Source organism: Pseudophryne corroboree, chromosome 3, assembly GCF_028390025.1.
Source record: "Pseudophryne corroboree isolate aPseCor3 chromosome 3, aPseCor3.hap2, whole genome shotgun sequence".
In the NCBI taxonomy this organism is placed as follows: domain Eukaryota; kingdom Metazoa; phylum Chordata; class Amphibia; order Anura; family Myobatrachidae; genus Pseudophryne; species Pseudophryne corroboree.
The window spans coordinates 346,990,707-347,013,899 of NC_086446.1; the positions used below are offsets into that span (position 1 = coordinate 346,990,707).

The 23,193-nt window shown below is 46.0% G+C and overlaps 1 protein-coding gene across 5 annotated transcripts in view; it reads right to left on the bottom strand.

Moving 5' to 3' along the window:
* CACNB1 (calcium voltage-gated channel auxiliary subunit beta 1) overlaps nt 1–23,193 on the bottom strand; it is a 156,440-nt gene that overhangs the window by 126,734 nt on the left and 6,513 nt on the right. Inside the window, exon 1 of one of the 5 annotated variants that reach the window (XM_063959713.1) lies at nt 10,835–10,966. The exons of the other annotated variants lie outside the window; for them this stretch is intronic. Within the exon in view, the coding sequence (XP_063815783.1) occupies nt 10,835–10,909 (75 nt within the window). The 5' untranslated portion in view covers nt 10,910–10,966. Of the gene's footprint in view, nt 1–10,834; nt 10,967–23,193 lie in introns of those variants that run through there. 5 annotated transcript variants of the gene reach the window in all.

Sequence of the window (23,193 nt, forward strand, 5' to 3'; positions counted from 1 at the left end):
GAGTTGTTCGCTCGCAAGCTGCTTTTAGCAGCTTTGCACACGCTAAGCAGCCGCCTACTGGGAGTGAATCTTAGCATAGTAAAATTGCGAACGAAAGATTAGCAGAATTGCGAATAGACACTTCTTAGCAGTTTCTGAGTAGCTCCAGACTTACTCGGCAACTGCGATCAGTTCAGTCAGTTTCGTTCCTGGTTTGACGTCACAAACACTCCCAGCGTTCGCCCAGTCACTCCCCCGTTTCTTCAGACACTCCCGCATTTTTCCCAGAAACGGCAGCGTTTATTCACACACACCCATAAAACGTCCAGTTTCCGCCCAGAAACACCCACTTCCTGTCAATCACATTACGATCACCAGAACGAAAAAAAAACCTCGTAATGCCGTGAGTAAAATTCCTAACTGCATAGCAAATTTACTTGGCGCAGTCGCAGTGCGAACATTGCGCATGCGCAATTAGCGGAAAATCGCTGCGATGCGAAGAAAATTACCGAGCGAACAACTCGGAATGAGGGCCAAGGTTTTAATTAGACCATTGTGATAAAGGGCATATGTATTAATAATTGTGGCTTTGCCGTAATTATTAATAATATGTTTTGTAAATATTTTCATTATTGAAAATAGCCACGCTATGCATTTAATGGAACCTGCAGGGACAGCGGTAGTGATAACCAGTGTTCCTGCAAGTTTTGTCCTTTGCATTTTGGAGGGATTTTTCACGTTTGTGAAAAACTCCTCCGGGGGAATCTGACACTGCACACGTGCACAGTGTCAGCTTTCGAGATCAGTAGCGGCAGCGGACAATGGTGGTCATTCCGAGTTGTTCGCTCGCTAGCTGCTTTTAGCAGCATTACAAACGCTAGGCCGCCGCCCTCTGGGAGTGTATCTTAGCTTAGCAGAATAGCGAACGAAAGGTTAGCAGAATTGCTACTAAATATTTTCTTGCAGTTTCTGAGTAGCTCCAGACCTACTCCTAGATTGCGATAACCTCAGTCTGTTTAGTTCCTGGTTTGACGTCACAAACACGCCCTGCGTTCGGCCAGCCACTCCCCTGTTTCTCCAGACAATCCTGCGTTTTTGCCTGGCACGCCTGCGTTTTTTAGCACACTCCCGGAAAACGCTCAGGTACCACCCAGAAACTCCCCTTTCCTGTCAATCACTCACCAATCAGCAGTGCGACTGAAAAGCGCCGCGCAAACAGCAGTAAAACTGCTAAGTTTTTAGTAAAATAACTAAGCGCATGCGCGCTGTGTACCATGCGCATGCGCATTTAGCAACAAATCGCAGCATAGCGAAAATCGGCAACGAGCAAACAACTCGGAATGACCACCAAAGGCTGCAGGAGAGGGATCCAAAGATCTCTCTCCTGCCACCATGGCTCCATAGGCTTAAAACAGTTTATACCATCTGAAGATGGTGCAAACTAACATGGCAAAACTCTGAAGAGATACAGGTGAAACTAGAATATCGTGCAAAAGTTTATTTATTTCAGTAATTCAACTTAAAAGGTGAAACTAATATATTATATAGACTCATTACATGCAAAGTGAGATATTTCAAGCCTTTATTTGTTATAATTTTGATGATTGTGGCTTACAGCTTAAGATAACCCCAAATTCAAAATCTCAGAAAATTTAGAATATTACATAAAATCAATAAAAAAAAGATTTTAAATACAGAAATGTCGGTCCTCTGAAAAGTATAATCATGCATATGTACTCAGTACTTGGTATGGGCCTCTTTTGCATGAATGACTGCCTCAATGTGGCGTGGCATGGATTCTATCAGCCTGTGACACTGCTGAGGTGTGATGGAAGACCAGGATGTTTCAATAGCGGCCTTCAGCTCATTTGCATTGTTCGGTCTCATGTCTCTCATCTTTCACTTGGCAATGCCCCATAGAGAGCCTGGAGAGGATTGTCAGGAAAAGGCCATTCAAAAGTGTGGGGGAGCTTCACAAGGAGTGAACTGAGGCTGGAGTTAGTGCATCTAGTGCCACCACCTGGACATGGGCTTCAAATGTCATATTCCTCTTGTCAAGCTGCTCCTGAACAACAAACAACGTCAGAAGCGTCTTACCTGGGCTAAAGAAAAAAAGAACTGGTCTGTTGCTCAGTGGTCCAAAGTCCTCTTTTCTGAAGAGAGCAAATTTTGCATCTCATTTGGAAACCAAGGTCTCAGAGTATGGAGGAAGAATGTAGAGGCACACAATCCAAGATGCTTGAAGTCCAGTGTGAAGTTTCCACAGTCTGTGTTGATTTGAGGAGCCATGTCATCTGCTGGTGTTGGTCCACTGTGCTTTATTAAGTCCAGAGTCAACACAGCCGTCTACCAGGACATTTTAGAACACTTCATGCTTCCTTCAGCACAGTGGCGGAACTAGCGAGCGGTGGGCCCAGGTGCGACAAAATGCTTTGGGCCCCCCCCCCCACATCCCCCCCACACACACATCCCATCCAAGTCCACCCCCTCACCCCTGGAGAGGATCTGGTGAGGGGGACCTGCTCAGGGCCAGAGAAATGGATACCTAGCAACAGTGCCGTTACTAAACATTTTAGCACTGTGTGCAAGAAACGGCATCGGAGCCCCACCCCTGCATGCAAAACAGGGGCAGTGCGCGCCATAGGCGCGCGCAAAAATACATAGTGGCGTGGCTTCGTGGGGAAGGGGTGTGGCCACAAAATAATACCAATTCATAAAACGGTACACAGTAGTCTCCATTATTCAAATTACGCCGCACAGTAGCACCACTACACCAGGTAGAGACCCTTTTACACCTTACAGCGGACAGATTCCTCTTTTTACACATTACAGCAGACAGCGTGCACTTTTTACACATAACGGCAGACAGCGTGCCCTTTTTACACATAACGGCAGACAGCGTGCCCTTTTTACACATAACGCCAGACCGCGTGCCCTTGTTACACATAGCGGCAGACAGCGTACACTTTTTACACATAACGGCAGACAGCGTGCCCTTGTTACACATTACGGCAGACAGCATCTGCTTTTTACACATAACGGCAGACAGCGTCCCCTTTTTACACATTACGGCAGACAGCGTGCCCTTGTTACACATTACGGCAGACAGCGTCCCCATTTTTACACATTACGGCAGGCAGATTCCCCATTTTTACACATTGCGGCAGGCAGATTAACCCTTTTTACACATAGCGGCCGGCAGATTAACCCTTTTTACACATAGCGGCAGGCAGTCCCCCATTTTTACACATTGCGGCAGGCTGATTCCCCCTTTTTACACATTACGTCAGGCAGTCCCCCCTTTTTACACATTGCGGCAGGCTGATTCCCCCTTTTAACACATAGCGGCAGGCAGTCCCCCATTTTTACACATAGCGGCAGGCAGGCCCAAGAAAGAAAGAAAGAGAAAGAAAGAAAGAAAAAGAGAAAAAGAAAGAAAGAAGAATTATACTTACCCTCTCCGCCGGCTCAGGCTCCTCGGTGCAGCCGCGTCAGACGATTCCCGGGCAGTAGAGGAGGTGGAGGACGGAGGTGAAGAAGGGAGCCGCAGCAGCGCTTTGTTACTGGTGGAGGCGCTGCTGCTGCTGCCCCTCTGCTTCCCTATAGGCTGTTCTCGGAAGACAGCCTATAGTGAAGCAGAGGGGCAGCAGCAGCAGCGCCTCCACCAGTAACAAAGCGCTGCTGCGGCTCCCTCCTTCACCTCCCTCCTCCTCCTTCCCCCGTCCGTGCCGCTGCTCCTCTCCTCTCCGGGCGGCTGTGCGCTGCGGGCAGCGGTTGCCTGCAGCGCACAGCGGCATGTAATGAGTCAGTTTGACTCATTACATGCTTGGGCCCCTGGACAGAGGCGGGCCCCAGTGCAACGCACTGCTTGCACTGCCGGTAGTTCCGCCTCTGCTTCAGCAAACAAGCTTTATGGAGATGCTGACTGGGTCAGATCGTAGTCCCCATTGATAATAATGGGGACTGTGATCTGTAGTGCCATTTAGCATTCTGCAGGAAATTTCTGTGAAATCTCCTGTCTTAGGCTATTAGTACATAGCAACAACACATAAAATTATGCAGAAAATTCAGTTACTTTCTACATAATGTTATGAATAAAGGCTTAATAACTAGGCCCTTAAATGTTTTCCAGCATATAACGTGTCTACACAAGGTGGACATTCCAAGAAGAAAACACATCTGTGCAGTAAAATAGAATGTTAACTTGATAAAAAAAAGCGAACATATCGGGGGTCATTCCGAGTTGATCGCTAGCTGCCGTTGTTCGCAGCGCAGCGATAAGGCTAAAAATCTGCATTTCTGCGCATGCGTACGGCCCGTAATGCGTACGCGCGTCGTACGGGTACAAAGCCCGGTGTGGTTGTGCACAGGTTCTAGCGAAGTTTTCAGTTGCACTGACGGCCGCAAGAAGATGGACAGGAAGGGGGCGTTTCTGGGTGTCAACTGACCGTTTTCAGGGAGTGTTTGCAAAAATGCAGGCGTGTCTGAAAAAACGCAGGCGTGGCTGGGCGTTCGATGGGCGGGTGTATGACGTCAAATCCGGACACAAATAGGCTGAAGTGATCGCAAGCGCTGAGTAGGTTCAGAGCTACTCAGAAACTGCACAAACTGTTTTTGCAGAGCTCGGCTGCAGTGCACATGCGTTCGCACTTCTGCTAAGCTAAAATACACTCCCCCAGTGGGCGGCGGCATAGCATTTGCACGGCTGCTAAAACTAGCTAGCGAGCAACTCGGAATGACCCCCATCATTTCCACTATTACTGTACTACTTAGGCTGGACATATATGAGGACCCTTGCAAAAAAAGCAAGAATGTACAATATATAGTATTCAGTAATGCTTCTGTGTCATAATTACTGAAACTAAACACGACAGACCTCATTTACAATGTGGTCTAACTAGATAAGCAGCACAAATGCCTTTGGTTTTACACCATTGTGCCTATATAGTCCACTCAGAGTAAGTCAAGCTACTGTACACGTCTTTGCATTTAGGTGAGCCCTCCGCAAACTAGAAGTTACTCTAGGTTTAAAGAGAGGTGGAAATAATGTATGTGTCACATTAAAGTCCCCACCACTCTAGCCTTATTTACAGTATGGTCTACTCAGTAGCGGCTCTTGCCACGGGCAAGCAGGCTTTTTGCCCGGGGCGCCGCTGTCCCGAGGGCGCCGCCGCCGTGGCAAGGGCCGCTACTGACCCCCTCTCCCCGGCTGCAGCGGGCGCCGTGGGCTGTGTGGGCGCCTGCTGCAGCCGGCTCCAGTGACAGACACTAGAGGTCATAATTGACCTCTAGTGTCTGTGCGGCGCTGCTATGGGAGAGACGTCATGACGTCTCTCCCAAAGAGAGGAGCAGAGACGGAGGGCAGCTCAGCAGCGGTCGGGAATCAGGAGTGGGGCTGGTAAGTATTGTGGGGTTTTTTTTTTGTATTTGTAAGCGGCGCTACTGGGGCACAGCTACAGGGGTCACAACTGCTGGGGGCACTACTACTGGGGGCACAGCTACTGGGGGCACAGCTACAGGGGGCACTACTACAGGGGGCGCAACTACTGTGGGCAAATCTACTGGGGGCACAGCTACAAGGGGCACAGCTACTGGGGTCACAGCTACTGGGGTCAATACTACAGGGGGCACATCTACTAGGGGCAAATCTACTGGGGGCACAACTACTGGAGGCACAGCTACAAGGGGCACTGCTACAGGGGGCACAGCTACTGGGGGGCAAATCAACTGGGGGCACAGGTAAAGGGCACACAACTACTGGGGCATAGCTACAGGGGTCACAACTACTGGGGGTCACAACTACTGGGGGCACTGCTACTGGGGGTCACAACTACTGGGGGCACTGCTACAGGGGGCAAATCTACTGGGGGCACTGCTACAGGGGGAACAGCTACTGGGGCAAATCTACTGGGGGCACAGCTGCTGGGGGGCAAATCTACTGGGGGCACAGCTACAGGGGGCACAGCAACTGGGGGCAAATCTACTGGGGGCACAACTACTGGGGGCACAGCTACAGGGGGGCACAGCTACAGGGGTCACAGCTACAGGGGTCACAACTACTGGGGGCACAGCAACTGGGGGCACAACCACAGGGGGCACAGTTACTGGGGGCACAGCTCCACAGCTACTGGGGGCACAACTACTGGGGTCACAGCTACAGAGGGAACAGCTGCTGGGGGCACAACTACTGGGGGCACAGCTACAGGGGGCACAAGTAAAGGGGGATAACTGTGGCCAAGCCCCTTCCCTATGAAGAAGCCATGCCCCTATTTTTGGGCGCATGCCTCCGGCGCGCACCAACTCTATTTTACCTGGGATGGGGGGGCACAGGAAACTTTCGCCCTGGGCGCCACAAGGTTTAGAACCGGCCCCGGGTCTACTTTAATCAATAATGACAGCCAGAAGACGTTATAACTGTATTTATAGCATAAGACACTTTTGTGTGCATGTAAGTTTGTTTTCACATTGGGTAAAGTGCATCCCAATATAATAGGATGCCCCTAAAAACTTTCCCACCCCGCTACCCCTTTATGTTATCTTTAAGGTTCTGATGTCACATCATTAGTGTGCCTACTTCGTTCCTTGCTTGGTAAAACTCCATTGTTTACATTGGCAACTTGGCACTTCGTAAATGAGACCTACTTAGTCTTGTCCAATAACACTGGACACTGGTCAATATCACCTAACACTGGTCAGCAACGCTACACTTCTATGCAAAGCCAAACATCTATAAAATCACAATGAGTGGAACACAGCTGATAATGATAGCCTGCAGAGAATGATAGGTACAGTAGTTGATAATGACTATTACATATCCTGTCTCCTGTGTATTAAGAAAGTAAAGAGATACAAAAGTGAAGAGCTGGTTTAAAATTGTAACTTTTACCTTACAAAATTATAGACATCAAACAAGTTAATGAAAAACAAAAGGTTTGTGTCATTCATTGCTCGTTATAGGCAGCTATACAGTATAGGCATCTCCTGAAGCGCTGGAAACCTAAGGGAATATACCCTGTCCAGTATGGATACAGCAGGTAGTCAATGCCCAACACCTCTTTAAAGATCCATCATGGATAACAGGACACCCATAGAGTGAGAATAGAACCCACGACACCCAGAGAGTGGGAATAGAACCTGTGGCGAGCGCAGCTACCCAACGAACCTGCAAGGGGCTCTGTTGCGCTCGCCCCCCTCGCTGGCATTCTGCTGTAGTGATCCCAGGGTCGGTATGCTGTCATCCGAGATCCCCAGCGGCAGTCTCACAGCCCCAACCCATGAAAATCATTCTGTATAATTTCTGTTAGTAAAGAAGAGTAAAGGGATGCAGTAACACATAAAAGTTTTCACTTCCCACGTGCTAAAAATATCCAATTAGCTGCGGTAATTTACAGCAACTAATTGACCCCTACCCCCCAGGGGCTCTCCAGTTGTCCCCAATGCCTAAAGGGGGGTACACACGGAGAGATCCATGTTTAAAATCTAAGCAATCTGACTAGATTGCTTAGATTTTAAGCACGGATCTGCCGTGCGTATGTCCCCCAGCGATAGAGGCCGCGCATCGCTATCGCCGGTGCTAGATTGAGCCTGCATGCAGGCTCAATCTAGCCGGTCGCTCACTTCACCGCTGTGTGAAGTGAGTGGCTCCCCGTCCGTCTGTGTTAAGATCGCTCAGCACACATCTCCCCCGTCAGTACCCCCCTTAAGATAGAAAACAAGTTTAAAAGAATACATTTGTTGTCAAAGAGCAAGGTAAAGAGACCAGAAAGAAACATATTGTGTATACAGATGTGACCTCATACATCTAGCCATGCGGTGTGCCACCAGGTCTCATGCGACTCTGTTGGTGCCAGGCATCTATTTCACCCAAAAATGCAAGTTAGTTGCAACGCAATGCAACACACCAGGAGACAGTGCTGATTAATTTGATATGCGGCACCAGTATATTTGTGTACAAGGAACAACTCAGCAGCCATTGCATTGTAGCACTTTGGGGGTAATTCAGACCTGATCGCTGCTGTGTATTTTCTCACAGGCTGCTATCAGGTCTGCACTGCGCATGCACCGCAATGCGTAGGTGCGACGGACCGCAGCAACGGGGAGCGCCGGTCAGTGACGGAATGGTGCTAAAAATCCGAGTGCACCAGTGATCACAAGGAAATTGACAGGAAGAAGGCGTTTGTGGGTGGCAACTGACAGATTTGAGGAGTGTCTGGTAAAATGCAGGAGGGACCAGGCGTTTGGAGGGAGGGTTTCTGGCGTCAGCTCCGGCACCTATCATAGCAGCAGCAGACTAAGGGGGTCAATCCGAGTTGATCGTAGCTGTGCTAAATTTAGCACAGCTACAATCATTCACACTGGTACAGGGCTAGCCCGCCCCGCATGTCAGTGCCGGCCCCCCGCATAAGTGCAAAGGCATCGCACAGCGGCGATGCCTTTGCACTTCAAGAGTAGCTCCCGACCAGCGCAGCTTTAGCGTGCTGGCCAGGAGCTACTCGTCGCTCCCCGGCCCGCAGCGGCTGCGTGTGACGTCACACAGCCGCTGCGGCCCGCCCCCGTTCGGTCCGGCCACGCCTGCGTTGGCCGGACCGCTCCCACAAAGCGGCAGCCAAACGCCGCCGTTCCGCCCCCTCCCACCCAGCGATCGCCTTTGCCTGTCAATCAGGCCGAGGCGATCGCAGCACTGCTACGGCCTTCGGCCGTCTGGCATGCGCAGTAGGGACCCGTTCGCTCGGCTGAACAAAAAGCAGAGAGCGAAAGGGTCAGAGTGACCCCCTAAATCCTGGGCTGAGCAGAAACTGTGCAGTTCTGCTACAAATGCCATCGCACACCTGCACACATCCAAAACCCTCCCCCTGTAGGCGGCGACTACCTGATCGCAGGGATGCAAACAATGCACCCTAATGATTAGGTCTGACTCTGAATTACCTCCTTTGTATACAGATTCAGAGACTCACAGATTTGTTACATATCACACTAGTCAGTGCAGTCTCCTGGTGTGTTCTAGTCACATCACATTGCGACTAAGATGCGTTTTCCAGCAAAAAGGACATAAAATAAAGATCCCCAGTTCTAGTAGAGTCGCAGAGGGGGCAGTCTGATGCGACTACAGCAACAGTGTATAAGGACACATCTGTATATATAATTTCACATAACCAGGCTCTTGTATGTGTTTCCTTTCAGGTAGATAAGAACTAACCAAGCATGTTTCAGACATTTACAATGTGCATCAGTAATCCCACCTCCTGATGCCAACCCTTAAAAAAAAAAACAGACACAAGGCAACAATCCCCATGCAATTAAAACAGGATTAGCATAGCTAAATGGTCCTCAGTCCTCATCCAAAAGATGATTGGGGCCCCCAGGTCAGTTCCGCGATAAACCATTTGTGGCTGTTTTGGCCAGAAGAGGAGGCACTAAACCAATGATGTATTATACTGCCACAAGTGACCTGGAAGTTACAATAAACTGTTGTGATATAATACATAAGTTATGGTAAATATTTTAGTTATTAGGGTGTGTGTTAAATTAATACGGATACAAGAAGAATTGTAACTATTTTACTTACAATTGGAGAATATGGAGAAACATTAATGACGACTTCCACTTTAATGTTTAAGAATCTGGACTTATTTCTCTGAAAGTTTAAACCCTAAATTGGATGCGGTTGATCAAAGCTTCTAAAAGAGCCTCTGGTGTGGTAACACTGTTACCGACTACACTAAGGGAGTCCATCTTCCAGCATTTGTGTTGCTGGATGTGCAGATGAAATGCCCACCTTTCTGATTTATCTATTTTATTTTGAGATGCCCACCTTTCTTATTCATTTATTTTGTTTTGGGGCTGGGGAGTGACCACGGTGCAGCTTTATAATAATGACAGCCACACGCTGAGCACACAGCGAGAAGAGTGATGAACAGTTCGATGTAATATGCAGAAAATGAGTTTCTTGTTGCTATGGGGTAATGGTATTATCCCAAGGGTTATTTATTTAAGAACTGCAAAATGGGGGAAGGGTAGGAGTGAAATGTTTATGTTGCGTAAAAAAAATACCAAACCGAATAGTAAAATAAGAAAACAGTATCGCAAGCTGAACAGAGAAAAGAATGACAAAAGAAGCTATCCTAGAAGTACATAACCCCAGACAGTGCTACTAAACAGATAAATGAGAACCGTGGCAAAGCAGCCACCACACTACACTATATCACAATTTCACTGACACAGCTCAGTCTAATCTCCACACTACAGGCTGGTTGGTCCCAAATGCTGGGCTTCCGGTGTAATCTACCTGCAATTAATGCTCTACGGTGGGTTTATACAGGTGACATGCGGGAACTGAATGGTACAAGTTGTCATTATGCATTTCTCCTTGAGTTTCAAAGTACTGCACATACCCTTTTAATGAGTGATATATTCTTCTGGATACCCAGGCTCTGCTATGCTTGGATATTCTGGTTATATACGGACATTCCAATGCACAGCTTGTAATTGTTTAATAAGGGTCTATTTAACCATGACCTGCCTGTAGTCTGTGCCCCATTCATAATACAGCGCAGTGCACAGGCAGTGAGGAGATAAATAAGGAAATCCTAAATATAACCTCAGAAAGCACCTACACATCAGAAGAAAAGAACTCACCCATGCCCTGAGCATGTTTAGTATGACGATACTAAGAGAGGGAGCAATCTGGCAAACAGAACAGAGAGGCTGTTATAGGAGGATAAGAGCACAAGACATTAAATGGGACCTCTGGGGAAAAGAGAGACAAATACTGGGAGATTATGCACAGACAGTTGGAGAAAACACATGGACACAAATAGAGAAAAGTATTCAAGGCAGGGAGATAAGCAGTTCTCACCAAGTCTGGCCACTGGACTTTGGGTACAGGGTCCATGATGGAGGTAGCTTTGATGAGAGGGTCTGGAGCAGACATTCTGCTCCTCTCCTCGGAGAGGTCTCTCCAGAGCCTCAGGCTCAGGTTACAGAAATCCTGCAGCCTTTGCAACCTGACCGGGTATATTTAGCCGTGTTTGGGGGACAGGGAGAAAAGCAAACAGGAGAGAGGGGGTTGACACGAAGGCTATAAGGGGACATGGCTGACCTGGGAGGCACTAGGAGGGAACAAGAGCAAAAAGTCTATGGATACTTTGCACTAAGCAGACACTAAGGTCACTTAAGTCTTATCCATGCATAATAATATGCTATACTTAAAAAAATGAAAAATTAATACATAGCCATCACTATTACCCATACAAAGACACATGAGCATATTATTTCATACTGACAAAGATATATGCAGCTCCTTGCATCCCAACACACAGATATCAGAGCACATACCTCTCACATACTGTACGTCATATATACAGATATCCGTACACCTATCTCTCACCTAGCACACAGACATGAGAGCGCATACCAGGGACGTGTGGTGAGGTAAATTTCTCAGGAGGAACTGGTTAGTACCAGAGCCAGATTTACAAACAATATATGAGCCAAATTTTTCATGTGGGCATTATACACAGGTGCAGCAGTATAAACTCCTGGAAATCTGGTGGGTTTTGATCAGAGATGGGCAGAAAAGATAAGGAAGTAGGCACTGCCACACCTCTCATAACTTTTGATTCGAGATTTGACTATAAAAATGATTAGAATAACAGACCTCCCAACTTTTGGGAGGTAGAAAGAGGGACTCCCTGCATGACGTAGCTGCGACCGCCAGGAAAGAGGGGGCGTGGCCTCATAAAAGGAGCCACACCCCTATTTCACTTCACTATGGGGGCATGGCCAGCGCTCTGTGATCTCCTGGCATGCCCCCTGTCCCTCCTGTCTCCATGAATAGACTCTATGCGCATGCGCACAGCGTCTATTCACCGCTGCTCTGCTAAGCAGAGCAGAGAGTGACAGAGCCTCCCAACTGCCCCCACCACCGTGGGACACTGCTGCCCGCAGGTGGGACAGCGGGACAATCCCAAAAAAACTCGAAAATCGGGACAGTTGGGAGGTATGGAATAATACAAAGCAGGGTTGGCTGGTTTAAACCACATTGGTTTAAACCAAATGGTTTAAAAAAAAAAAAAAACTTTTTTTTTATATGCTGTGACTGCAGGCACAACACTGTGACTTCTTAAAAAAGCCTATTGTAAGGGAACTCCTGGTATTATTCCATATTCTTGTTGCTTGTGGTCTTCATCTAATGGGCCCTACCCACTTAAAGATTTCACTGAACGATGTAAACGTTCTCATTCATTAATGAATGAGAAATCGTTCATATTGTTCAGTGTGTAGGCACCAACGATGTGTGGCCCCGCGTTCGTTCATCGTTGGTGCCAGTGTTGCTTATGCATGCAAGCCAATATGGACAATCTCGTCCATATTAGCATGCACTGCTATGGACTCCCCCCGTCGCCGGGACGCCCGCCGGCCGTATTGGCCGTTGGGCATCTCGGCAGCGGGTTGCCTTTCCCCCTCTCAGATCACAACCTTATCACCTGTATACTCTCCTCTATTAATTCAAACTCTGTGTTGCTGAAGTCCTCCAATCCTCCTCCAATCCACTGCTTTCACCTATTTCTGCATAAACCTCTCCTGAGATGGCTGTATCACAACTGAACCAGACTCTAGAACTAGTCCTTGATGAAGTGGCTCCAGCTACCCATCACAATCCACGTAGGCCTAGATGTCAACCATGGCACTCTAAAAAACGGTCAGTTGCCACCCATAAATGCCTTCTTCCTGACAATCTTCTTGCGATCGACTGTGCGAATGGATTCTTTGTTAAATCTATCGCTCAGCAACGATCCGCTTTATACCCGTACGACGCGCCTGCGCATTGCGGTGCATACGCATGCGCAGTAGTGACCTGATCGCTGTGCTGCGAAAAACGGCAGCGTGATCAGGTTGGAATGACCCCCCTAGTCACTGTCAACTTTTCTGTGAGGCTACAGCTCCGGCGGCGCCGGGTTCAGGGCGCCGCCATCTTGCTTCTGGCCACATGACCAGTGGGGCCAATCAGGGATCTGCTCAAGGCAATTAAAACGTGGCCAATCCCAGGAAGGAGCAGGGTATTTCTCTGAGCAGTCTGGGGCATTCTGGCGCCAGTGCAACATCTACCACACCTGGGGGTATATTTACAATGATTCGTGTTTTTGCCGTCTTTAAGGGTGTTTGAACTCGAATGGTATCGGGTGCATTTTACTGCAACTTTTTGAATTCTGATACGATCATTCACTAAGCTGCCGATTTTTCCAAATTCGTATTTTCCGATGTCGATGTGATTCGTAATGTCAGGCAGTGTTTTACGGGAGTGATGAGTAAAACACTGCCTGAAAAAACACAAGGAATCCTGGCCGGATCTGTGAGATCCATGCAGGGCTTCATCGTGTACCTTAAGAAGGTGTTTAAAGTGTTAAAAAATCAGAAAAAAATTGCGTGGGGTCCCCCCTCCTAAGCACAACCAGCCTCGGTCTCTTTGAGCCGGTCCTGGTTGACAAAATATGGGGGGGAAAATGACAGGGGTTCCCCCATATTTCATCAACCAGCACCGGGCTCTGCGCCTGGTCCTGGTTCAAAAAATATGGGGGACAAAAAGCGTAGGGGTCCCCCGTATTTCTTAAACCAGCACCGGGCTCCACTAGCCAGGTACATAATGCCACAGCCGGGGGACACTTTTATTGTGGTCCCGGCGGCCCTGGCATTACACACCCAACTAGTCACCCCTGGCCGGGGTACCCTGGAGGAGTGGGAACCCCTTAAATCAAGGGGTCCCCCCCTCCAGCCACCCAAGGGCCAGTGGTGAAGCCCGAGGCTGTCCCCCCCATCCAAGGGCGGCGGATGGGGGGCTGATAGCCTTGTGTAAAAAATTAGAATATTGGGGGTAATTCCAAGTTGATCGCAGCAGGAAATTTTTTAGCAGTTGGGCAAAACCATGTGCACTGCAGGTGTGGCAGATATAACATTTGCAGAGAGAGTTAGATTTGGGTAGGTTATTTTATTTCTGTGCAGGGTAAATACTGGTTGCTTTATTTTTACACTGCAAATTAGATTGCAGATTGAACACACCACACCCAAATCTAACTCTCTCTGCACATGTTAAATCTGCCTCCCCTGCAGTGCACATGGTTTTGCCCAATTGCTAACAGAATTCCTGCTGCGATTAACTCGGAATTACCCCCATTGTTTTTAGTATTAGTACTATAAGTCCCAGCAAGCCTCCCCCACAAGCTGGTACTTGGAGAACCACAAGTACCAGCATGCGGTGGAAAACCGGGCCCGCTGGTACCTGTAGTACTACTACTAAAAAAATACCCAACAAAAAACAGGACACACACACTGTGACAGTATAAGTTTATTACATACATGCACACCTCCAAACATACATACTCACCTATGTTCACACGAGGCTCGGTCCTCTTCTCCATGTAGAATCCTCGGGGTACCTGTGAAAAAAATTATACTCACATAATCTAGTGTTGCTTGTCTTCTTTGTATAATCCACGTACTTGGCAAAACAAAAAAACGTAAACCCGACCACGCACTGAAAGGGATCCCATGTTTACACATGGGACCCCTTTCCCCGACTGCCAGGACCCCCCCTGACTCCTGTCAAAGAGGGTCCCTTCAGCCAATCAGGGAGCGCCACGTCGTGGCACTCTCCTGATTGGCTGTGTGCTCCTGTAGTATCTGTGAGGCTGCACACGGCAGAGACATAATGTAGCGCCTATGCGCTCCATTGTATCCAATGGTGGGAACTTTGCGGTCAGCGGTTGACCGAAAGTAACCTCACCGCTGACCGCAAAGTTCCCACCATTGGATACAATGGAGCGCATAGGCGCTACATTGTATCTCTGCCGTGTGCAGCCTCACAGACACTATTGAGCCCGAGGCTGGTTGTGCTTAGGAGGGGGGACCCCACGCAATTTTTTTTTCTGTTTTTACACTAAACATACCCTTTCCCATAGATAACCATGCACAGATCTCACTGATCCGTGCATGATTATCCAAATTCGCCTGGAAAAAGCAGGTCTATTTTTTTGCTGCTTTTTTTTACGATTCGCAAAAAAAAAAAAAAAAATAGACCCGCACTTGAGCACTAACACCCAAATACGAATGAATAGTGAATACCCGTATTGTATGAAATAACAGCCGCGTTTGACCGATGGTCTATTCATTCGTATTTCAGAACTTTGCCGTTAAATCCATTACGAATAGACCAGACACTGCCGAGATTTGTGCTTAGTGAATTCCCGGATTGGGACTTTGAAAAAAAAAACACAAATCGGACAAACTCGATTTTTTTTGTAAATATTGGCCCTAGTCTGCATGCTAGTGCTCTGTGCTGCCAGTTTCCAGAGTGTGCTCTTTGAATCTGGTTTATACTACTATCCGCAGTTCGTTTCTCAAGCTCCTATCCGTGTGTTACGCACTCCTAGTCCTGTGATTAACCGTGTAAATCCAAACTGCCGACGCCGCACCGTCACGGTTCCTGAGCTGTCTCCGTCACCACTCCAGCCTGCAAAAACCTGTCTCGGCCACGGATCACGGTATACCGGATTCCGCATCCACTCCAGAGCAGTCCAGTCCGGATCTTCAGTACCATCCTCCAGATCTTGTTCTTCTTTTTAAAATACTTATTTTGAATATTACCACATTTATGCGAAGGAACTTTATTCAACCAGCCCGCTTACATCCCGGAGAGTTCGGAATTATCAGTTCCAGTTAGTATACCCAAGACAACTAGGAACTTAATCCAATCAGTTCACTTCTATCCAGGAGAGTCCAGTTCGGAATCACCAGTCCCAGCTAGTGCATCCGTGACAGCCACTCTTGTCCTATACAGGACTTGGGAACAAGATTAATCTATTACCATTTTTCACTCCTAATTGGAGGTTAATACTACAGGTATTTTTATGTGTTTGTAGAATTCTTAAATTCAGTCTCCAAGAATCTGCTTTACTGATTTTGGAGACAAAGATCATACCTATAAATACACTGAGATACACGCACACACGAGTGTCAGAGTATTGTTGCACAAAAATATAATTGGCCTGAACACTACAAATATGTGCCATCTTGGATTCAGACCAGCCAGTGTGGAATGCACAGAAACTACCCGGTTCTAATTTGATCTCCAGGCCCCAATCCTGGCTTAATCTGCCTACACACAGAGGCATCTTCCCTTTTATAGCATGTCATAGTTATTGGCCCTCATCATGTGAGACAGATGTGAGAAACCATTTTGGTAAATGCTAACTAAACAGGCGGTGCTACATTTAACACTGTGTACATTTTGTACACATGTAGTTATGCAAAAAAAAAAAATGTATATATATCTATAAATATATATATATATATATATATATATATATACACCGTATATACTCGAGTATAAGTCGACCCGAATATAAGCCGAGGCACCTAATTTTACCACAAAAACCTGGGAAAACTTATTGACTCGAGTATAAGCCTAGGGTGGGAAATGCAGCTCTAGCCGTACACAGCCCTCATACTGCCAGATATGCCCCCACAGTGCCAGATATGCCCCCACAGTGCCAGATATGCCCTCATAGTGCCAGATATGCCCTCATACTGCCAGATATGCATGCCCCCTCAGTGCCAGATATGCCCTCACACTGCCAGATATGCCCCCACACAGTGCCAGTTATACCCCCACAGTGCCAGATATGCCCTCATAGTGCCAGATATGCACTCATACTGCCAGCTATGCATGCCCCCTCAGTGCCAGATATGCCCTCACACTGCCAGATATGCCCCCACAGTGCCAGATATGCCCTCATACTGCCAGATATGCATGCCCCCTCAGTGCCAGATATGCCCTCACACTGCCAGATATGCCCCCACACAGTGCCAGTTATACCCCCACAGTGCCAGATATGCCCTCATACTGCCAGATATGCATGCCCACTCAGTGCCACATATGCCCCCCCAAGTGCCAAATATGCTCCCCCAGTGCCTGCTATAACTTACCTTCCGCCGCTCCCGCGGTGTCTTGTGAAGGAGGGACACGGAGGGCACAGCGCGCCCTCACACTGCCAGATATGCCCCCACAGTGCCAGATATGCCCTCATACTGCCAGATATGCATGCCCCCTCAGTGCCAGATATGCCCTCACACTGCCAGATATGCCCCCACACAGTGCCAGTTATACCCCCACAGTGCCAGATATGCCCTCATACTGCCAGATATGCATGCCCACTCAGTGCCACATATGCCCCCCCAAGTGCCAAATATGCTCCCCCACAGCGCGCGCCTCTCCTGTGTCCCTCCGGCGGCCACGGTGGGTCTGTTAAATGAAGTGCCGGTTCGTGAACCAATGAGAGCTCAGGAATGGGTACTTCCTTTAATAGACCCGCCGGAGATGCAGGAGGGACACAGGAGAGGCGCGCGCTGTGCCCTCCGTGTCCCTCCTTCCCACTGCACTGCACTGCCAGCACTGACTCGAGTATAAGCCGAGGGGGCTTTTTCAGCACAAAAAAAAGTGCTGAAAAAGTCGCCTTATACTCGAGTATATACAGTATATATACATAACTATCTATTACACATACATATTTTTTTTTGTATTTGTGGACATATCATTTGGGGGGCTGTATTTTTAAGTGCTCTGTTTTACTTGCCTAACTTTGATTTCACTGTATCACAATTTCCAGTTGAGCTGGTAATTGTCATTTGTCCACCTGGCAAGTGGGATCGGGATGCAATAATCGTGGTACATAGTTGGTTAATTGAAACACATAGATAAAAGGTATCTAAAAAAAAATTTTTTTATATATAGTTCATTAAGATACGATAATAGCAAATGTATTCCTCCCTTCCTTACCTAGTTACCCTGATCCACTGAGGACTTCAACCATGCACTGCTCACTTTGGGGTATTTACCAGGACAGGGCTTCTCCATATCTATACAAGGTTACCGTCATGCTACTTCCAGTGTTGCGTTTGCTACACAGCAAATCGCAAGCAGTTTAATTTTGCTGACAACCTTCATCAGCATCATTTGCACTTACCCCTGACCAACTGCAAATATCTGTATTTCTATGAGTCCATGTCCCAATCTGTTCCAATTTCAAGAACTTGCCCTGTTCTCAGCCTATGTTAGAATGCCCCTTCCCTCCCTCACTCTGCATCTCCAAGAGCAGGTAGGTGCCAGACTCACACAAATCTGCTTAGGTGCATATGTGTTCATTGGCTTTCTGCACAGACTGGTGTAGTACACACTCAGCACAATCCCCACAGTTTGTTGAGTCACGGGCCTGATTCATGTTTGTAAGGAATTGCACAGCCACAAGAAAGCGAGTGTACAATTCCGTGACTTTAAAATTTGAATGCAGCAGGAGGCATCTGTAGGAGATAGAGGACGGAGTCTTCAATCACCATCTCGCCATTGGTCACGAAGGTTTTAGGCACCGGCCAGCCCACGAAAGCTGCTGGCGGTCCGCTCCGGACACCTGAGTCCAGGAAGTCTGCATTTGGCAACACAGACCCTGGACCCTTCACGCCTTCAAAACTGGGGCGACACACCCAAGCGCAAAACAGGGCTGCAAGACCCGTTGTGTACATGCGCAGAATGGATCGTATTAGTAAGCAAACCATCAAGCCAATAGTACGAAAAAAGTCTACTTTAAAAACACTATGTCACTGCTTTCAAGTTCTGTGTTTGACAAGGACAGCTGCATTAACTTTGTTGTTTATAGTACACAATTTTATACGCGCACTTGTCCAAAACACTCTGGAAAGAATTTTTTTACAGCTTGCCTGACAGACTGCAACAAAATGATGCTTACACCATTTTTCCCTGCAGTCACAGTGAGGACATAATAAATGGCACAAATATAGATCAATCAAATGAACTAGTCAATGTAAATAAGCAGAGCAAGATGAATTAATTATAATACCTCATACAATCCACCTGTAACATACAGTATAAACAAAAATAATAATCAATGGACCAGTATGTTACAGGCAATCTCTTTCTGTTTTATTGTTTAGTCAGAATGAATTATCCATGAGGACCTATTGAAATTTTGTTGTATAACTGTATGGTGACATGATTAAAAAAATACATTACTAAAGTATCTATATGTTTCTGTCTCTGAGGCAAAAGAGGTCAGGGGTGGCCAGAGCCTAATTTTTTTAGTAAGTGTATATACATTTTGGCGCCCCTTGGTGGAATAAAACTATCATATTTTTTACACAACTGTCATTTGCTTCGATGCAGCTACATGACACGTGTGTGCCATACATTTATACAATAACTGGACATGACCACCCCACGGCAGTGTTCAGTGATAGCAGTCCTAGTACCATCTCACTGCAGACTGGGGGGGTGCTGTGATTGACAGATGAGAGACCATGCAGCACAGCCCCTGCTTCTCGTTGGCCCGAGGAGTCAGTGATGCCCACCATACTCAGCGCTAGAGGTAGGTGCCACAGTGCAGTGCTCTCAGGCCTCTCCCCCCATGCCCCTCAGTCTGCTTTTCCCCCAGTTCCTGGAGTGGACACTTGGCCGCTGGTGGACCGCTGATCCCCAGTCTCCCCTATGACCCTGTATGGGGGGCATCAGCATGCTATGGCTGAGCCTGCAGTTGTCCCTGGCCGAGAAGGCGCGCCTGTAGCTACTCATGTGGAAATGCAGCTGCTTCATGTGGGAGCTGCGGGAAGGAAGACTGGGAGCCGGAAGGCGCTGACGGGCAGGCAGCTGTGGGTAAAATCAGTGCAGCCCGCCTTTGAAGCTTGGCGCCATACGTGGCTGTGTACTTGGCGTAATTGGCTGGCCGGCACTGTCTGCAGTCATGAGTAAAAAAGGGGGAAAGGACACAGGCTAAAGATACTTCAAGGTCCTTTTTTACTAGCAGAAAAACTATTTGAGCCAGTAGAGGTATGAAAAATTATACCTTTATAAAACTCCACACCACATTTGTTTATCTCACAAATATACATAGGATTTTCATATAACATGTAATATACAATTTGTATGATGTATATATTTTTCACCAGTACAGAGATTTAATTCTCTTTTTCTTTCAGCATTACATGACACCCTAATTTCACATTTCGTTACCGCAGCTAACTCACCATATGTAAATCACACAATCAAAAGACACCATGCACATAGCTGTATTATAAATCTGGGTCAAAATAGAATCCAATTATCTAATATTATATCAATTACTCAATAAAACCAATAAAGTGACACAATAACCTTTGGGTAATCAATACATTTTTACATATATTTCTGTTATATATATGTATCTTTCATTTAGTCTTTTTATTCACCTTTTAGGTTTAATTATTAATTAATAATTATTATATAATTATTTTTTATCATCTACATTTGAGTACCTAAAATATCTATATACTCATTCCTCTTTTCTTAATTATGGCATTTCTGCTTGAAATCTAATCCTTATGTGTGTCTGAATTCATCCACAAAGCACATAGGTTTTTTCATAAGCTTATTCATAAGCTTATATGCATCATCATTGCTAAATCGGCATGAATAATAGAAATGCACATTATGGAGCTAAAAGTGTCCCTGAGTATGTGCTCAAAACCCACCCAAAATGGCCGCCGGACTGAATAAAAACTCCCTGGTTGCAGGAGTGTTACTAGGCGACCAAGTGACCAAGCTCTAGGAGCGAAACGTACGTCTACTTCCGGTTCCTGTAATTCGGGTCCGACTTCCGGTCGCGGACCCTGGACGTCGGCGGCTTCCCAGCGCGCGCGGACCATCAGATGTTTGTTACCTGTACTATACCAGCTCTCCCAATTTACAGATAAGTCACACCAGAAATTGCATGTCAGCTATATAGCCAGCAATAACTACAGTCTGGTGTATCACATTTCTACCAGATTGAGGTTGATACAGAATAGACTTCATGTTATACTTCATGCATGTTTTATGTCTGAGTATAGGTAAAATGTGATAGTTATAAACACTGCATGGGAGCATTGCAGTAAATAGCTATTTTTAGAGTGGTGCACTACAGGTACCATAAATCTTTAGATTAATCTATTTACAACATACTTTTTGTGCCAAATTCCACTAATTAGCAGTATGCACATGGTTTAATAGCCAAATCCCTATATCTAAATGCAGAGAGACCTGTGGAATTATCATATACAGATCTTTGACTATCTCCTACACAAATATATATATATATATATATATATAGGCACTCACTCTCTCATTCCAGCAGCCGGGCCACTCTGCAATGTCATAAAGCAACAGAGGGCTCTGAGCAGCAATATTGGAAAAGCAGAATTGAGACCTCTACTTGTCTTTTTTCATACCAAGGTGAAGGGAATGGGCCCCTCTCATCCCGATATTCGATGCTGATAGCAGATATTGGAAAAGCAGAAGGTCCAACCCTTCAAGTACCTTGGTACTAATCTCTCTCTTTATCTTAACTGGATAACTGTGTGATTTCCTTTCCATGTACACACTCTCTCATTCCAGCAGCCGAGCTGCTCTGCAATGTTTTAGCAACAGAGGGCTCTGAGCTGCAAAATTGGAAAAGCAGAAGTGGGTACCTCTATTTCTCCTATTCAATACCGTGGTGAAGGAGGCAGACCCCTCTCATCCTGACATTCGATGCTTTAAGTAGATGTTTGAGACAGCAGAAGGCCTGCACCTTCCAATACTCTGGTATTCTTTCCTATCTCACTCAAGAAAATATTCTGTGAAGTGGTTTCTATGTTGAATCAAAAACATTTATATAGGGTATTCAAAACTGTGTACTTTTTCCCGTTGAGGGGTATTCTTCATGAAGAAAGTCACTGTTTATTCATTTCCAGTTGTGGTTTGAAGTATATACAAACTCCACACATTGATGAAATCAAGCATGAATAACGTGTAAAGTCTATCTTATTCAAGTAATCATTTGGAGAATTATTCTTTATGCTAAATAAAAAATATTGATATAGGGTATTCAAAACTGTGCACTATTTCCCGGTGAGGGGTATTCTTCATGAAGAAAGTTACTGCTTATTTAATTTTTGTTGTGGTTTGAAGCACATACAAACTCCACACAGTGATGAAATCAAGTATGATTAATGTGCTGTATCATCCCTTTGCTTCCATATGATGGTGTATTGATTGATATGAATTCTGAATTGAAATCAAGGATATGTAAGACCTTCCAATTCCATATTTTGATTAATCATAAATTATACCATGCACAGGAATTTTGAATGATGTTCTGTTGCACATACAAACTCTACACAAACGACAAATTGTGCATCATTCTTTGTAGAGCTGTGCCCTCCAAAATGGAGGCCTACGGCCCTATCTATTCATAATTGGGGTTGGAAATATACAGATCTCTATCTATCTACTTGCATTTATGATATGGCCCACATATGAATTGTGTATGTATGTTTGTGTTTTTTCATATCTGGTGGTTTGAAGTCGCACATAGGGAAGTCCACTCTCCTTACTATTGTGGTAATTGGTTATAGACCATGGGAGAGAGTATAATTTAATATTGGTGCTCGATAAGTTTTTGTGGTAAACCAGCATACTTATATATGATATTACTGACATTTGGTATGAATATTTTTTCCGCATGAAAACTTAGAGCATTATTACTGATTAATATTTTCGCTCATGGCAGATAAAGGTCTGCCACACCAATTAGTATTTATCTTTGATCATACCTCTATGAGTGGTCTTTTGACCTTACCTCTATGAATGGTCTTATGACCTTATATCCATGCATGTAATAAATTTTCTACATACTATTACCTAGTGATTTTGTGTAATTTACAGTTTTATCAAGTGATAATAAAAGTTAAATTTTAATCTATAGATAAAAAGCGTGCCCCGGGTCAGACTTTTAGTCTTCTTTTGCCCTGCTCTCTTGCAGGTCGACTTTCTTTCCAGTTTAAAACTCCAAAACCGCCTGCTCACCTAAAATAAAAGCATGTAACCTAATTATTGGAAAACATGTCCTGATCCCTAAGCAAAAGTGCATATTTTATATATCTTGTAACAAAAGCACATTAGGCTAGATCACATTGATGGAACTCTAATTATTCTACCTGTGCTCACAAGAAAAGACCTGTGAAATATGCATTGTTGCTGAGTACTCAGGAAAGGTTTGAGAATCCATGATCTCAACAGAGTTTCTCAGCCTGTGGTTAATTCAGATACAAGAGGTGCATTATTCTCAAATATAGCCCTAGAATAAATTATCACGCAAT